The following is a 16,783-nucleotide window of genomic DNA, read 5'->3' on the forward strand; positions in this document are numbered from 1 at the left end:
TCTCTCTCTCTCTCTCTCTCTCTCTCTCTCTCTCTCTCTCTCTCTCTCTCTCTCTCTCCCTCTGTCTGTCTCTCACAAAATCACTTTTTCTCCCATTCTACACCAACTTCTGCAGTGGTTAGGGGTCAGGAAGAGTCTTGGAGGGTGAACAAAATTGTTGTATTCATTGAAAAACTGAGATTGAAGAGTATAGATTGAGCAAAGGCATTGGAAATATAGGATATGTTCAAAGAACTGAGAAATAAGAGAAATGTTTGGTCCTGAGCATCCCTCAGTATCACCCCTGGCTCATTATAAGTGGTATTAAGAACTGTTTGAAGAACCCACAGCACCTGTTCTGATATCTATCTCTTTGTGATTTCAAGGTCTTCAGTTTAATGGAACAAAAGTACCATCATACAAGGTTGGTGTTATTATCCCTCCCCAATTCTTATAGTACCAAGTCTTTTCATCTCTTTGTCCCTTGCCTTCTTCCCGTGTGCCCATTTATCATCTTCTGACCAGATTCAGCACTAAAGAGAATCAGATTCATGATCCAGATATGAACCAAGTGGCCTTGAAAATTCAGAAGGCATTCTGTATTTAGACTTGGCAAGTATGCCATGAGAAGCACAAACTTCCAGCCTCCAAGCTATTCCATCCACGCACAACCTACAAATCTACCCATCTCTTTGGAAGGGGATTATTCAAGAATCAAATTTAGTGTCTGTTTACCTCGCCACTCCAGGTCACCCTGAAAGCCTTATTAGGGACCCTGAACACTCTTGCTGACACCCCAGATTATGAGGTGATGGGTAGAGGACACAAGGAGCTGGTCATTTTGACCCCTTCTCAAAATCGCCTGAATTTCATCCTGGAGCATGTGACATACACCAGCACTATCTACCACCCAGGAGTTGTGGACATTGGTGAGAGACCATCACTTGATCCTAGGATCCTTTGGGAGAGAAAAGGCACCACTAGGGCTCTCTCAGAAATTGTCTTCTTGAAGAAACATGTATCGATCTAAATAGATGGAGTGAGGGAATGGTTTTTCTTTTGTTCCTGTGTCATATTATACCTGCTCTGCAGGTGGCTCTTTCCAGCTTATACTGTCCAGAATGCAATGCTCACAGACCAAACTCTAGAGAGAAGGAAGGAATATGATATCTATAAAGTTCTGTAGTGGGTAAAGGGAAGCTTTCTTAGATAGTGCTTTCTGACCCCTAGTACGTTGCAGTGCTCACTCCCTTTTTGTTTTTGTTTTTGTTTTTTTAATTCTTAACTTCTGTCATAGAAACAATACAAAGTATAGGTCCTAAGGCAGAAGAGTGGTAAGGGCTAGGCAATGGGGGTTAAGTGACTTGCCCAAGGTCACACAGCCAGTAAATGTCTGAGGCCAAATTTGAACACAGGACTTCTGATCTCCAAGTATGTGTCTCTATCCACTGAGCCACCAAGTTGCCCCACTCACTTATTTTTGAACTACATTTATAATTGGCATGAGGAACCCCTGGCGAGAATGTTCCTATTCTGTGACATAGTCTTTGAGAGTTACCTGAAGAATTAAAAGGCTATATTCAGACCTTGACATAGTGACTTGGCACAGTCACTATGCCTGCCTCAGTGTCCTCCTCTATAAAATGGGGATCATAATATCACCCACTCCCTATGATGAGAATCAAATGAGATAATTAGTGTATGTAAAGGGTTTGAAGAATTAAAGTACTATAGAAATTCTGAAGAAAAAAAAAAAAAAGATGTTAAGTGACTCCCTCAAAGTCACACAGTCAGAAAGTATAAGAAACGAGATTTAAACCTAGTCTAGTTCATTAACCATGATACCACAATGCTTCTCAGTCTCACTAGTAATATCCTGAATTTACATGGTTTCTGTCCATAGATCACTTAACCTTCTGGGACTGTAACTATATTTTAGAGGTAGAGAAAAGGCATGGAAGTTGTCCATATCTTATACTAAGCACAGCCTTATGCTAAGAAATAGTCCCTCATCACCAGGTGATCCCAGTCTGATGTGAGGTGATGGGTAGAGGACACAAGTAGCTAGACAGAGAAACATGTATACAGACTGATGTACAAGGGTAAATTATAGGCACAAGTAAAAATGGATGATTCTCCCATGACCAATAAAAAGAAAGCAGACCTATAGGAGTTAAGCCGTTTCATTCCAGGTCATAAGACAATCTAAGGGCAAAGCCAAGGCAGAAGTTTTGAATTCCGGACCAAAGCTCACTCCCCATGCCTTCAGTTTCCTTATCAATCAGGCTTCCCTGAGCTAGAAGAGAAATGTTGCTCCCCAAGGCTGGAGAAAGGGACCTTACACTGGCATCTTCTTTCTCCTTTCAGTGAGTATTGAGTTTGGGAGTGCAGTAGCTAAGTTTCCTGTGAATGTCAATCAGCCCTCCATCCCCAAGTTGTTTGACCCTGGGCCAGGTAAGTTCTTTATTCACTTGATTCCTTGGAGAAATGGCTTGAAAATATTTTAGTTCATTTGGTTTAAAATTTCAAACTTATTGACAAACTGCTGCTAATCTTTAGTTGGATTCAGTAAACATTTATGGATCTCCTGTTAATTTCTACTCTGCTAGATGATGGCGGTTACAAACACAAAAAAGAGGGGGCAGCTGGGTGGCTCAGTGGATTGAGAGCCAGGCCTAGAGATGGGTGGTCCTAGGTTCAAATCTGGCATCAGACCACTAGCTATGTGACCCAGGGCAAACCACTTCATCCACATTGCCTAGCCCTTACCACTCTTCTGCCTTGGAACCAATACACAGTATTGATTCTAAGGAGGAAGGTAAAGGTTAAAAAAAAAAAGAAAGTAAAGAATCTCTGCCCTCAAAGATCTTACATTCTACATATAAAATGAATATACCTTGGGGAGGGACAGGAACAAGGGAGAGCTGGAACAAAGTGCTCTAGGTCTCCTATTAACAGCTAGGACAATCAAGGAGGGCCTCTAGGATGATGTGTCACCTGAGCTGAACCTTGAAGAATGATAAGAAAGGAATGTGATGGGTGGAAGTTGAGAGAAGGCTTAAGAAAAAGAAGCTTAAGTGAGGGGGGAAGGGCATTCCATACATGAGGGACAGCCAGTGGCAAGGCATAGAGATGGCAGATGGGACATTATGTAGGAAAGGTCAAATCCAGTGGTCTTTCCACTATACTATCACAGAAGAGCAAGGATTATTGAAGAGATATGCAGTGGAGGAATAAGAAAAGATACTGAACTTTTTTTCCTTCTCCAGAGAGGAAGCTCAGGAACCTGGTGACCATTGCTACTAAGACTTTCCTCCGTCCCCACAAGCTCCAGATTTTACTTAAGAGTATCCGACAATATTACCCAGATGTGACCGTGATTGTGGCTGATGATAGCGAGAAGCCAGAGAAGATCAATGACACCTATGTGGAGCATTACATCATGCCCTTTGGAAAGGTACAGATCCAAGATGCATCGGACCTTTAGATCTCCAAGGAGCAGGAGAGCCACAGCCTTAACTCCCATCATGGAAAGGGGATAATATAGCTGCCTTTATGAAGATGTACAAAGATAAGTTTATGGAGATAGAAGGGGTTAAAGATTCTACTTCTAACCTCAAGTCCTGGCTCTTTTCTTGCTCTGTCTAGGCATCCTAGTCTGAGGAAAAGATCATTCCCAAATTTGTACTAATGATGTATCTAATCTGGGGATCCCTCCTCTTGGTCTGTAGATGTTATTTTGGTCCAGAAGTTTGACTAAGAGTATCTAATATTTTGTGGATTCACAGCCCATTTTAACCTATGTCTAGAGAGATGCTGGAAAGACCTGTGTCAGGGCAAAAGGATGGAAACCAGATTAATTTCCATTGCTTGTCTCTTCTCTATTTTTTTTCCCTTCCTGTTGAGAATGGATAGCATCATTACTTACTTGGACACTGCTTCAACTTTGGCAGTTAACCTAAGCTCAAAGTCCAGCTTATGTCTTCCCCTGGGCTGAGAAGAGTTAGATGGATCTGGGGCTGAAAACCCTACCACCAAAGGGCCAGAGAATCCATATAGCAAAGATTATCCACCATACAGAATCCCACTTCTAACTGGGCTGCAGCTCAGTGGAGAGCAGAAATGAGGGAGTCACAAAGATCAGAATTATGTTAACAGAGCATAAGGAAACGAGGAAATAAAGCCAACTAAGTAATGTGTCAGAAGGTCTTGGGTCAAATCCTATCACTGAAATTAACTACCCCTGTGACTTTGAGTAAGTAATGGAACCTCTCCTGGCCTCAGTTTCCTTCTCTTTAAAACTAAGGGGTTGGTTGGGCTAGCTATCCTCTGAGGTCCCTTCTAGCTCTACCTTTCTGATCCTGTGATTCTTTATCCAGCACAGCCAATGTCCAGTTTCTAGACTGCAACCATCATCCCCACCTCTAGGATTTCTTTTGGAGCCCGAGTTTGTAACTCATGTACCCTTATTCTCATTCACAGGGCTGGTTTGCTGGCAGGAATTTAGCTGTGTCTCAGGTCACCACAAAGTATGTGTTATGGGTGGATGATGACTTTCTTTTCACAAAAGCTACCAAGATTGAGGAGCTAGTAGATGTTTTAGAAAAAACAGAACTGGATGTGGTAAGAAATTTTTACTATTTCTCACCCCCACTGAAATCTGGGAGGAGCTGTGGGACACAAAGTACAAGGTAGGAGGATTTAGCTAGCTTTGGCATGGTGGTAAAGACCTTAGACTTGTGATGGTGAACCTATGGCATGTATGCCAAAGAAGGCACACCGAGTGTTCTCTGTGAGCATGCTTGGTTCCTGACCAGAGTTCATTACTAGAAAGGCAGAGGGACTTGGGTAGAGACCCTTCCCCCACTCCACCCAGACTGAGGACATTCTTCTCTTCACCTGTCCCTCTGCCCAGCAGCCCAATGGAAGCTCACAGAGGGTAAGGTGGGTGGCTCACAAGCAGCAGAGCTGGAGGGGAGTGGAACACTTGGGCCACTTCCTTCCCCCTCTCCACCCACTCTGAGGACATTTCTCCCTTCACCCACCCCTTTGCCCAGTAGGAGCACTTTCTTCCTTCCCTGTGTAGGATAAAGTCGGGGGATAGACAGGCTAGGCACTCAGTCTGGAGGGGGGTGTTGGGGCATGGCACTTGGTCTCTGGAGAGTGGGCATGCTTCTCTAAAAGTTTCATCATCACTGCTCTAGTCTGAAGGTAGAGTCCAAAGAACTAGTAGTGAGCCCTGTGACTTTGAACAAATAATTTAACCTTTTTGTGCCTCAGTTTCCCCATCCCCAAAATGGGAAAATAATGCATCTTCCCTACCTACCTCACTTGAAAGGAATGTGGATCAATTCATTTCAATTCAACAAGCATTTATTCAGTATTTACTATGTGCCAGGTACTATTCAAGATTCTGGAAATCCAAAGATAAAACAAAATAGTCTCTGGCCTCTAGAAATTAGCATTCTAATTAGAGGAAAACAATATGCAAACATTTAGGTAAATACAAATTACTTACAAAGTGATTTTCAAGGAAAAGGAGAGGTATAGAAGGAAAGACATTTTGTTAACAATAAAACAATGATTTCAGAGGGTACAATGGAGGGGAGAAGTCAAGAATAGGGCTGGTGTGGATGTAGATAAGGGAACAAGTAATAATGAGCAGAACTTCAGCAAAAATAGTCTAGCCATGAGGAAGAAGATTATTGACTTTCAGAATAGTATTGAAATTATTGATTTCATTATTAATCCCTAAGAAAGAGGTGGAAGCTGGTAAGGCTAAGGACAAAAGGTAAATATGCAGTAGTAGGGAAGTAGCCATGGCCTGCCTAATGGGCAAGAGAGAAGTTAGTGAAGTCTGGGATCAGATTGGTTATAGAGATGTGAGGAATATTGGAGGTCATGCAGGTCAACTCTTCTAGACTCATCCCGAAAGGAAAGAGAGAAATGGAACAGTAGCTGGATGGTGTAGAAAGGTCCAGGGAAAGGATTGAGAATTCCTGAACATTCAAGATTCAGGAAGGAGTTAAAGGGATTAACATTAAGGGTGTTGGTAGAGGGATCCACCTTACTAAGAGACACACATTTATGATAAGCAAAAAAGAAGAAAAAGGGTAATGATGCCCAGAAGTCTTTAAAAAAAAAAAGAGTTTACTATTCTGTCTTAGAATAGGGAGTAAGTATTGGTTCTGAAGAAAAAGTGCTATAAGGATTTAGCAACTGGAGTTGAGTATCTTGCCCAGGGTCACACAACTAGGGGGTGTCTAAGACCAGATGACCTCCCATCTCCAGGCCTGGCTCTCTATCCACTGAGCCACCTAGTTGCCTCAATGCCACAAAATTTTAAGGCAAAAATTCCTAACCTCTTTTGTCAGAGCACCATTTGGAAATCTGATGAAACCTCTGGCCTCCTCAGAATAATGATTCAAAATGCATTAAATAAAATAAAGAGGATTATAAAAGAAACCAATTATGAAGAAAGAAAGAAAGAAAGAAAAAAAGAAAGAAAGAAAGAAAGAAAGAAAGGAAGGAAGGAAGGAAGGAAGGAAGGAAGGAAGGAAGGAAGGAAGAAAAAGAAAGAAGGAAGGAAATAGATATATCAAGGTATTTTAAAAAATAAATTCTAGGTCTTTAGGGTTAAAACTATTTGTTCAAAGGAATGGACAAGTGGAGGGAGCTCTGTCTTCAAAATGAAATAGAAATTGTCCTTGATCAAAGTATGTGTGTGGCATGGGAAAGCTTGAAGTTGGAGACAAATGGAGTACAAAGGTTTTAGAAACGTTGCTAGGGAGAGTAGTCAAGGGAACAAATATGGGGAGCAAAATGTAACACAGAAACATGGGAGGTGATGGACCATTAGCGATATTGGCCACTAGGTGGGGCCACAGTGCACAGAAAACTGGACCTGGCAACCCCAGCCTGAGACACTTACTGGCTATGTGAGTTTGGGCAAGTCATTGCAACCTTTATCTGCCTCTGTTTTGTTATATGTAAGGGGAAAAAAAAAAAAAAAAAAAGGATAATGAGAGCACCTACTTCCCAGGGGCAAGAATCAAATAAGATATCTATAGAGCACTTTGTAAACCTTAAAGCACTATATAAATGCTAGCTATGATGATGATCGATGATGATGATGATGATATCACCACAGCATCAGGTATAAGACACCCTGACAACATTCAAAGATACCACCCTCTTCCCTTGGACCCCTTCCAACACATAGCAGACATAGTGAAGGACCCAGGGACCTGAGCACCTTCATAGCGCTGCCTAATGACTACCAAAGTCCTACCTGCCTCATTCCCTATCTCTTTTCACAAGCTAGTACTCTAGCAGAATTGTAAAGGGTTTGTCTTAAATATGTCTAAAAAGTTTCCTCTGCTTCTTCCTGGTATACCAAGAGAAGATGAAAACATTGATGATGCATCCTCACAGTGCAACAACCTTCCTCTCCCTTTTCCAAAAAGCAGTTCAGGTGAATTGCCTTCCCCACTGTGCTAACAAGCTTGTGTTGCAATATATTTGGGTTCCCTGAAGACACCAATGGATCAAGAAATATTATGGTGGAATAAAGACCCTGAGAAGTTTCATCCAAGCAATGATGTATTTAGCAATGCATATGCTTACAGTTAGAGAAACAAATCAGGTTCAAGGCTCTTGGTCTACCAAGGCCATTGGTCATTGGTTTTATTGGTTTCTACATAGTTAACATACAATTTAGAGGTAGTTAAAAACAAAAAAACAGGAGATAGGGATTGAGATACTTGGTTTCTTATTGGTGGAGGGGATTGTATCTCCACATTGGTAGAGGAGATGCTAAGGGGAGAGGGAAAGAGTAAGTTTTGTGATATTCTTAAAGTTGAGTGGCCTTTGGGAGGGAAAGTAATCTTGTGACTTCTCCAAAATCAAATAACTTTTCCCCTTTTTAAAAAAACCCTTATCTTTCCTCTTAGAATCAATACTGTGTATTGGTTCCAAAGCAGAAGAGCAATAAGAAAGGGCTTTAGGCAATAGCGGTTAGATGAATTGCCTAGATCACACAAATAGAAAGTATCTGAAGTTAGATTTGAACCCATTTGAACCCATCTCTAGGCCTGGTTCTTAAACCACTGAGTCACCTACCTGTTCTTCTCATCCACTTCTTTTTTCCTCTAAAGAAATAACATTGGAAAGTTTTTATGATGAAGCTGAGGCAGCAAAGGAGGGAAAGCAGCTGAAACTTAGCTTCCCAGAACAGTGGATAAAGGCAAAATGGAGTCACTAATGCTATTTTAACATAACAGAAGGGACACCAGGCAGAACAAGACTGAGCTAGCATGTATGAGTAAGTAAGTCACCAAACATTTATTAACCTCCTACCATTATGCTAAAATGAAGATATATGGGATGACCTCCAGGAATTGAGTGAAAGGAGCAGATCCAGGAGAACATTGTACACAGAGACTGACACACTGTGGTACAATCACACATAACGGACTTCTCTACTAGCAGCAATGCAAGGATCCAGAGCAAGGCTGAGGGACTTATGAGAAAGAAAACTAGCCACATTGAGAGGAAGAACTATGGGAGTAGAAACACAGAAGAAAAACAACAATGGGCTGATGAGAATATTATTGGGGATATAGATACTAAATGATAACTCTAGTCCAACTATCAGTAATATGGAATTAGATCTTAATCAATGATACATGTAAAACCCAGTAGAATTATGCATTGGCTATGGGGGGTGGGGGGTTTTGAGGAAGAGGGAAAGAACATGAAGAATGTAACTATGGGAAATATTCAAAATTAAAATTAAAAAAATAAAAATAAAATGAAGATATAAAGAAAGGCAAACAAACAAAAAAAGATCAGTCCTGGATCTCAAGAAACTCACAGTCTAATAAAGAAGGCAATAAGTATATAATTACATAAATATCAATAATTATATGAAAAAGTGTTCTAAATCCCTCCTGATTAGAAAAATGCAAATTAAAACCACACTGAGGTACCACCTCACACCTAGCAGATTGGCCAATATGACAGCAAATGAAAATAATAAATATTGGAGGGGATATGGCAAAATTGGGATGCATTGCTGGTGGATTTGTAAATTGATCCAACCAGATCCAACCAGATCCAACTACTCTAGAAGGAATTTGGAATTATGCCCAAAGGAATGTAAAAGAATATATGCCCTTTGATCCAACAATACTACTGCTAGGCTTGTACCTCAAAGAGATTTTTTAAAATGGGAATAGACCTGTTTGTACAAAAATATTTATAGCTGTGCTTTTTGTGGTGGCAAAAAATTGGAAAACAAGGGGATGTCCCTCCATTGGGGAATGGCTTAACAAATTGTGGTATATGATGGTGATGGAACACTATCATTTTTTAAAATTAATTAATTTATTTTATTTATCATGTTCTTTCCCTCTCTCCAAACCCCGCCCCATAGCCAACATGCAATTCCACTAGGTTTTACATGTATCATTGATCAAGACCAATTTTCAGGGGGGGCAACTGGGTAGCTCAGTGGATTGAGAACCAGGCCTAGAGACGGGAGGTCCTAGGTTCAACTCTGGCCTCAGACACTTCCCAGCTGTCTGACCCTGGGCAAGTCACTTGACCCCCATTGCCTACCTTTACCACTCTTCTGCCTTGGAGCCACTACACAGCATTGACTCCAAGACAGAAGGCAAGGGTTTAAAAAAAAAAAAAGACCTATTTCCATATTATTTATAGTTGCACTAGGGTGATTGTTTAGCATCTACATCCCCAATAATATCCCCATCAACCCATGTGTTCAAGCAGTTGTTTTTCTTCTGTTTCTACTCCCACAGTTCTTCCTCTGAATGTGGCTAGTTTTCTTTCTCATAAGTGATGGAACACTATTGTGCTATAAGGAATGATGAACTGCTTGATTTCTATATGAATTGGAAAGACCTCCATGAACTGATGAGGAGTGAAATGAGCAGAATCAGGAGAACATTATACACAGAAACTGAAACGTTGTGGGAGGATCAAATGTAATAGACTTTGCTACTAATAGCAATGCAATGATCCAGGACAATCCTGAGGGACTTATGAGAAAGAATGTGATCCACATCAAGAGAAAGAACTGTGGGAGTAGAAATGCAGAAGGAAAACATATGATTTATCACTTGTTTATTTGGGTATAGGACTTGGGGTTTTGGTTTTGAAAGATTACTCTATTATAAATATGAATAATATAGAAATGGATTTTGACTGGTAATATATGTATAACCCAGTGGAGTTGCTTGTCAATCCTGGGAGTAGGGAGGGAAGAGGGGAAGAAGGAGTAAGGGGAAGAAGTATGAGTCATGTAACCATGGGAAATATTCTAAATCAATCAATAAATAAACTTATAAAAAGAAGAAGAATCATGTAGCCATGGAATTTTTTTAAGAAATAAAAATTATATTAAAAAATAGCTACGTATAAACCAAATTGTTTCAGAACAAATCAGGGAAATGAAGAGAGGGAAAGCACTAGCATTGAGGGGCAACAGGAAAGGCTTCTTGCTACAGATAATGGATTAAAGGCTTCTTGTTGCAGAGCTAGAAGCCATGGGAAAAAGCTGCAAAGGGGAAAATTTAGACTTGATGTTAGGAAAACCTTCCAATTAAAGCAGTCCAAACATGGAATGGAATGGACTATCTCAGGAAACAGTATTGTTCTCCATCATTATAAATTTTTAAACAAAGCCTTGGTGTCTGCTTTTCAGAGATGCTCAGAGTTCATTCCTGCTTACTTAAAGAGTGGAGCAGGCACCCTCTGAGCTCTCTCCAAGCCTTGAAAAAGTATGAGATTCTATGATCCCTGGAGACCTCTAATGTTTGTTCTTGTCACTCAGACTAGGATTACTGAGATAATTCCGAGGTAGTTGAAACTGGAAAGCAATCAGCAGTGGTTTGGGGGCAGCTAACTCAGTGGATTGAAAGCCAGGCCTAGAGATAGGAGGTCCTGGGTTCAAATTTTGTTACACACCCTTCCTAACTGGGTGACCCTGGGCAAGTCGCTTAATCTCCATTGCCTAGCCCTTACTGTTCTTCTCTGCCTTAGACTCAATACACAGTATTGATTCCAATTCAGATGTAAGGGTTAAAAAAAAAAAAAAAAGTTTGGTGGTGGTAGCATTAGCAAGACTTTGGGTTTTTGGTTTCCTCAAGGGAAGATATGGGCTGTGGAAAGAAATGTGATGGATAACAGTAATAGGTAGATAGATAGCTAGAATCATATAGGAGTAAGGAAGATGAGTTGGGAGTGTGGAATAAATGAACATAGGACTACAACATTAGAAAGTTTCCCCAAAATGGAAAATTGGGTATTAAGTCAGGAGCTTCCTGATGCAGATTTTCTCTGATCTTTTCCCCCTTTCCTATTCCACCCTCCAGGTTGGTGGCAGTGTGTCTGGGAATTTATTCCGGTTTAAGCTACTGATGGAAGGAGGAGAGGATGGTGACTGCATTCACAAGAGGTCAGGCTATTTCCAGGTCCTGAATGGCTTCCCCAACTGTGTGGTGACCAGTGGTATTGTCAATTTCTTCCTAGCTCACACAGAGAGCCTCCAAAGGGTTGGATTTGATCCCCAACTACAGAGAGTGGCACACACAGGTAAGGGGGCAAGATGGGGAGACTGAGAAGCAGCCTCAGATTAAGTCATATTGAGCAACTGGTTCTGCTTCCAAGAGATACATCTCATTCACCATATTTTATTACAAAACAGAGATCATTTTCGAAAGTACTCCAATTCAAGTTAAAGCAAAGTCATATAGTAAAAAGGGCACCAAAACCTGGTTTGAAATTCTACCTCAGACACTTATTGGTAGGGTGACGCTGGGGAAGCCATTTAACCTCAGTTTCCTCATCTGAAATATTGAAGGTGGGGGTGGGGTTTGGATTGAACAATGACCTCTAAGGTCCCTTCCGACTCTACATTTATGATACTCTGATTTTTCATTTCCCTCTTCACCCTTTCCCATTATGAATCTTGACAATGACTGTTTTTCATTTTGGGATACTCTATCCTTCATTCTGACCCATCAATATCTGGAATATTATATTCAGTTTGAGGTATTGCAATTCCAAAAGAACATTTTGAAGTGGAGGTCCATCTACCTTGCCCTTCCTTCTGAGCTCTGCTTCTTTCAGAAGTCTTCCCAGACTCACCACATTCAAGTCCACTCAACTCATTTCCATCTAGTCTACATTTTCCCCTTTCCCGTTCCTCTGTTCAGCTAGAAGTATTTATTCATGTCTATTCTCTCGGTCTGTGTTTGTCACAGTAGCTTATGTCCTAATTTCTCCTTCAGACTATATGCTCCTTGAAAGAGAAGAAAAGAGAGAAGAGGGGAGGAGGAAGAGGATGGAAGGAGAGGAAAAGGAATGAGGAAAGATAACACTTTTCCTCTTTAAAAAAAACAAACAAACTTTATCTTCCATCTTAAAAGCAATACTAAGTATTGGTTACAAGGCAGAAGAGAAGTAAGGACTGGCATTTCAAGTTAAGTGACTTGGCCAGGGTATCACACAACTAGGAAGTTTCTGAGGTCAGATCTGAACCCCAGACCTCCTATCTCCAGGTCTGGCTCTCTTAACTACTGATCTACCTAGCTGCCCCTACTTTCCCTCCTTTTGTTGTTCAGTCATTTTTCAATTGCGTCCAACTCTTCATGACCTCATGAAGGAACTTACATTTTCATAGGTGGAAGGAATACACATAGGAGGTTGTGTCTTGCCCTCAGAACGGGAGTTCCCTGAGGACAGAACTGTGTTACTCTTCCCATGAATTATTTCCCAGGACTCTGATAAAGCAAGTGCTAATACAAGTTGGGAATTGGCCACGGGAATCTCTGGCACAAAGTTCACAGCAACCCCCTCTTTCTATTTCCCTTTTCTTAACAGAGTTTTTCATCGATGGGCTAGGGAATCTTCGTGTGGGATCATGCTCAAATGTGGTTGTGAATCACCAGTCCCGAGCCAAAGCTTCTGACCCATATCAAGCTGCCCTGGAAAAAAACTATAGTGGGTTCCGAGCTAACTCTATGGATCAGGTCAAGTTCAAGTTGGCGCTCCACTACTTCAAGAACCATCTCCAGTGCTATACTCAGAAATGAGGTGGACGGGTAATGTGGAATGTGCCAGTGAGACTCTTCCATGTATCTACCCCCAGTCAATAGGAAAGAGAGTGGGGAATGGACCAATCATCAGTGAAGTAACACAGAATGGCCCAAGGTGACAGCTAGAACCATGGTGTAATTGATAAAAAGGAATGGAATGGGTGATATGATAAGGGGGCAACTAGGTTAAGGCTTTGATTCTTCCAGTGATCAAGATAACATGTAATACAATAATACAATAATATTGACACCTAAACTGAGCTTTAATATTTGTGTGAAAAGTGTTTTGTAATTGTGTTCATATGGTTGGCTGGATTTGTTTTGATAAACTCCCAAGTATTTTATTTTGTCTACATTAATTTTTGTTGTTGTTTTTTTTAAACCCTTAACTTCTGTGTATTGGCTCCTTGGTGGAGGAGTGGTAAGGTTGGGCAATGGGAGTCAAGTGACTTGTCCAGGGTCACACAGCTGGGAAGTGTCTGAAGTCAGATTTGAACCTAGGACCTCCCGTCTCTAGGCCTGACTCTCAATTCACTGAGCTACCCAGCTGCCCCCTGTCTACATTAATTTTAAATGGAATTTCCTTTCCTATTTCTTGTTGTTGAATTTTGTTGGTGGAAAGTAGAAATGCTGATGATTTATGTGGGTTTATTTTGTATCCTGCAACTTAGCTAAAGTTGTTGATTGTTTCTTTTGTTTTTTGGTTGATTCTCTGGTGTTCTCTATGTATACCACCATATCAACTGCAAAGAGAGAGAGTTTTGTTTCCTTGTTACCTATTCAGATTCCTTCACTTACTTGTTCTGCTCTTATTACTATAGCTAGTGTTCCTAGTAGAATATTAAGTAGTTGTGGTGATAATAGGCATCCTTGCTTATCCCTGATCTTATTGGGAAAGATTCTGGTTTATCCCCATTATAGATCATGTTTGCTGATGGCTTTTAATAGATGCCCTTTATTACGGGCATTTTAATATTTATGAAATTTTTACCCACAGTAATCCTGTGAGGAAGAGAGTAAAAGTATTATCATCCCTATTTTATATATGGGGAACCTGAGGATCAGACTTGCCCAAAGACACAAAGTTACCTTTCTCTGATTTAAGTAGCATCAGCTCTGTTGATAGAATTATTGACATCAGCTATAATACTAATACTAATGCTGGTAGACCATACCATAGAGGTTCTAAGAAGCCTCTTCTAGAAAATATGGGATAATTGCAACAGACTGTCTATGACATGGCCCATGTTTACCTGTTATCAATAATGCAACAATGTTGGTATGGAGGTCAACTGATTGATTGATCACAACTTGAAACTGCAATAATTTTCTGTTGTAAAGGCAATTTTTGTCATATATGAATAATTTATTAAGCAATGGCTTCTTGAAAGAATAGGAGTCATTATACATATACTTCTTTTTTTTTTTTTTAAACCCTTGTACTTCGGTGCATTGTCTCATAGGTGGAAGATTGGTAAGGGTGGGCAATGGGGGTCAAGTGACTTGCCCAGGGTCACACAGCTGGGAAGTGGCTGAGACCGGGTTTGAACCTAGGACTCCCCGTGTCTAGGCCTGACTCTCACTCCACTGAGCTACCCAGCTGCCCCCCATATACTTCTTTTAATCAGTTGAAAATATCCCTGTTATTTTTGTGAAATTTTTCAGTGATCCCAAGATCCCAGATCCAAGTTTTTATACAAAATTACTTTGATTTTTCATGACACTACATTCCCAAACTTAACTGGCATGATGCTCTTAGCACAAGAAGCCATTTGTGAATCTTTGCTCTTGTATCTACACCTGGGAAAAAGAAACAATGTTTTTGCTACTCTAAGAGAACTGAGGAAGGAACTTGTTAACAGTGAGGGATGATCATTGATTGTAATTTGGACCTGGAGCAGTGGTAGTAGAAGAAGTCTCCAATTATTATTTGGATTGTCTAGATCAGAGGTCTTAACCTTTTCCATGTTTCATGGATCTCTCTGGTTGTCTGGTTCAGGGTAATTTTTTAAATGTTTCAAAATTATTTTAATTTTTAATTTAAATCTTTAAAAATTTTAATTACAAAGAGAACCAATAATACTGAAATCAAGTTATTCATTTTTTAGAATGCATGGACCCCCCAGGTTAAGAATTCCTCTTCTAGACCTTTCAAAACCAACACTTGAAAGTTTTACTCAGTTATTCTAGATACATGAGGGGAGAAAGGATTTCTTAATCTAGGAAGATATGGAATCTTTTTTTAAAATTGTTTTTCCTACATATGATTGATCACATGGTTTGATGAGTATATGATTGGGAATTTTGACTTTAAATGATCACTCTGTTGCAAATATTAATAATATGGAAATAGCTTTTGAACAATGACACGTTTAAATGAGTAGAATTGCTCATCAGCTCTGGGAGGGGGGAGGGAAAAGGGGAGGGAAAGAACATGAATCATGTAACCATGGGAAAATATTCTTAATTAATTGATTTTTTTGAAGTTTGTTTTTCCTACTTTGTTCTACAATTATCTTCTTAATGAATTTTTGTTCTTAAATTATAACTCTAATAAAATGGTTGCCATGTTCTTTCAGCTTAAGCATTGTCGTTGGATCTTTTTGATATCTTTTGAAAAAGCAAAGAGCCTTTTACCCTTAGACCTATAAAAAAATTTTCCCCCTGCCATATTCCCTCAAAGAATTGGCTATGGAATTACCCCCAGAGGAAGAAACTCAGCTCTGGGTGCAAAGTTCTTTAGGATAATGACCAGATACTTCTAGTTAAGGTGATAAATCCAGGGGAGCCTAGATCTTCCATATTCACTCCAACAAGGATGCAAAGAACAGACATATAAATGGGGCAGCTAGGTGGCACGGTGAATAGAATGCCAGGGCTGGAGATAGGAAGATTCATCTCCCTCAGTACAAATCTGGCTTCAAGCACTTACTAGTTGTGTGACCCTGGATAAGTAACTTAACCTCATTTGCCTCAGTTTCCTCGTTTGTTAAAAACGAATTGAAGAAGGAAATGGCAAACAACTAGTATCTTTGACAAGAAAACCTCAAATGGAGTCATGAAGAATCAGACACCAGCAAAAAAATAACTGAGCAATGAACAACAATGTATATGTATGCACATATATGTGTGTATATACATATGTACACACATATAAAGTGCTTTGCAAACCTTTGAGTACTATTTAACTGTTTTCAGGACTATGAACTCTTCCACCTGGTGCAGCATTGAGTAGGGTTTGGGGAATAGCTGACTGTAATTTAGGGCCTGTTTGGGAATCAGTAATCATTTCACTGTGATGAACACTTATCCCAAGAGAAATTTTGTGGTTTTAGGTAGCTGAGTCATAACAAGAGCCAACAACAAAAATATATCACAGAAAACTCCCTGAGCAAGAATGGCTGTTATGTGGCCTCATTGTTTCCCATTAGGCAGACATCTCCATCTTCTTCATTTAGTCCTGTCAAATGACTTCTCTGTTCTGAAAAAAAGGAAAAGGGTGGGATTAGAAAGATCATAGTCTCCTTTTATGAGGGAGTTTCTCCATCTCCTGGACTGTTGGTGAACTGCAGCTATAGGCCACACTGATGTGATTCTTCTTTCCTTCCTTTCTTCCTTTCTTTTTCTTCCTTCCTTCCTTCCTTCCTTCCTTCCTTCCTTCCTTCCTTCCTTCCTTCCTTCCT

General features: G+C 40.2%; 1 protein-coding gene across 1 annotated transcript in view; it reads left to right on the forward strand.

Annotated features, from left to right (window-relative positions):
• Window positions 1-13,097, forward strand: part of B4GALNT2 (beta-1,4-N-acetyl-galactosaminyltransferase 2) — a 92,331-nt gene extending 79,234 nt beyond the window's left edge. The window contains exons 2-8 of the mRNA XM_044675116.1: window positions 366-403; window positions 728-908; window positions 2,347-2,433; window positions 3,249-3,436; window positions 4,462-4,602; window positions 11,376-11,595; window positions 12,886-13,097. Of these exons, the coding sequence (XP_044531051.1) occupies window positions 366-403; window positions 728-908; window positions 2,347-2,433; window positions 3,249-3,436; window positions 4,462-4,602; window positions 11,376-11,595; window positions 12,886-13,097 (1,067 nt within the window). The remainder of the gene's footprint in view (window positions 1-365; window positions 404-727; window positions 909-2,346; window positions 2,434-3,248; window positions 3,437-4,461; window positions 4,603-11,375; window positions 11,596-12,885) is intronic.
• The last annotated feature ends 3,686 nt before the right edge of the window (window positions 13,098-16,783 follow it).

This window comes from Gracilinanus agilis, chromosome 4 (assembly GCF_016433145.1).
Source record: "Gracilinanus agilis isolate LMUSP501 chromosome 4, AgileGrace, whole genome shotgun sequence".
Lineage (NCBI taxonomy): Eukaryota > Metazoa > Chordata > Mammalia > Didelphimorphia > Didelphidae > Gracilinanus > Gracilinanus agilis.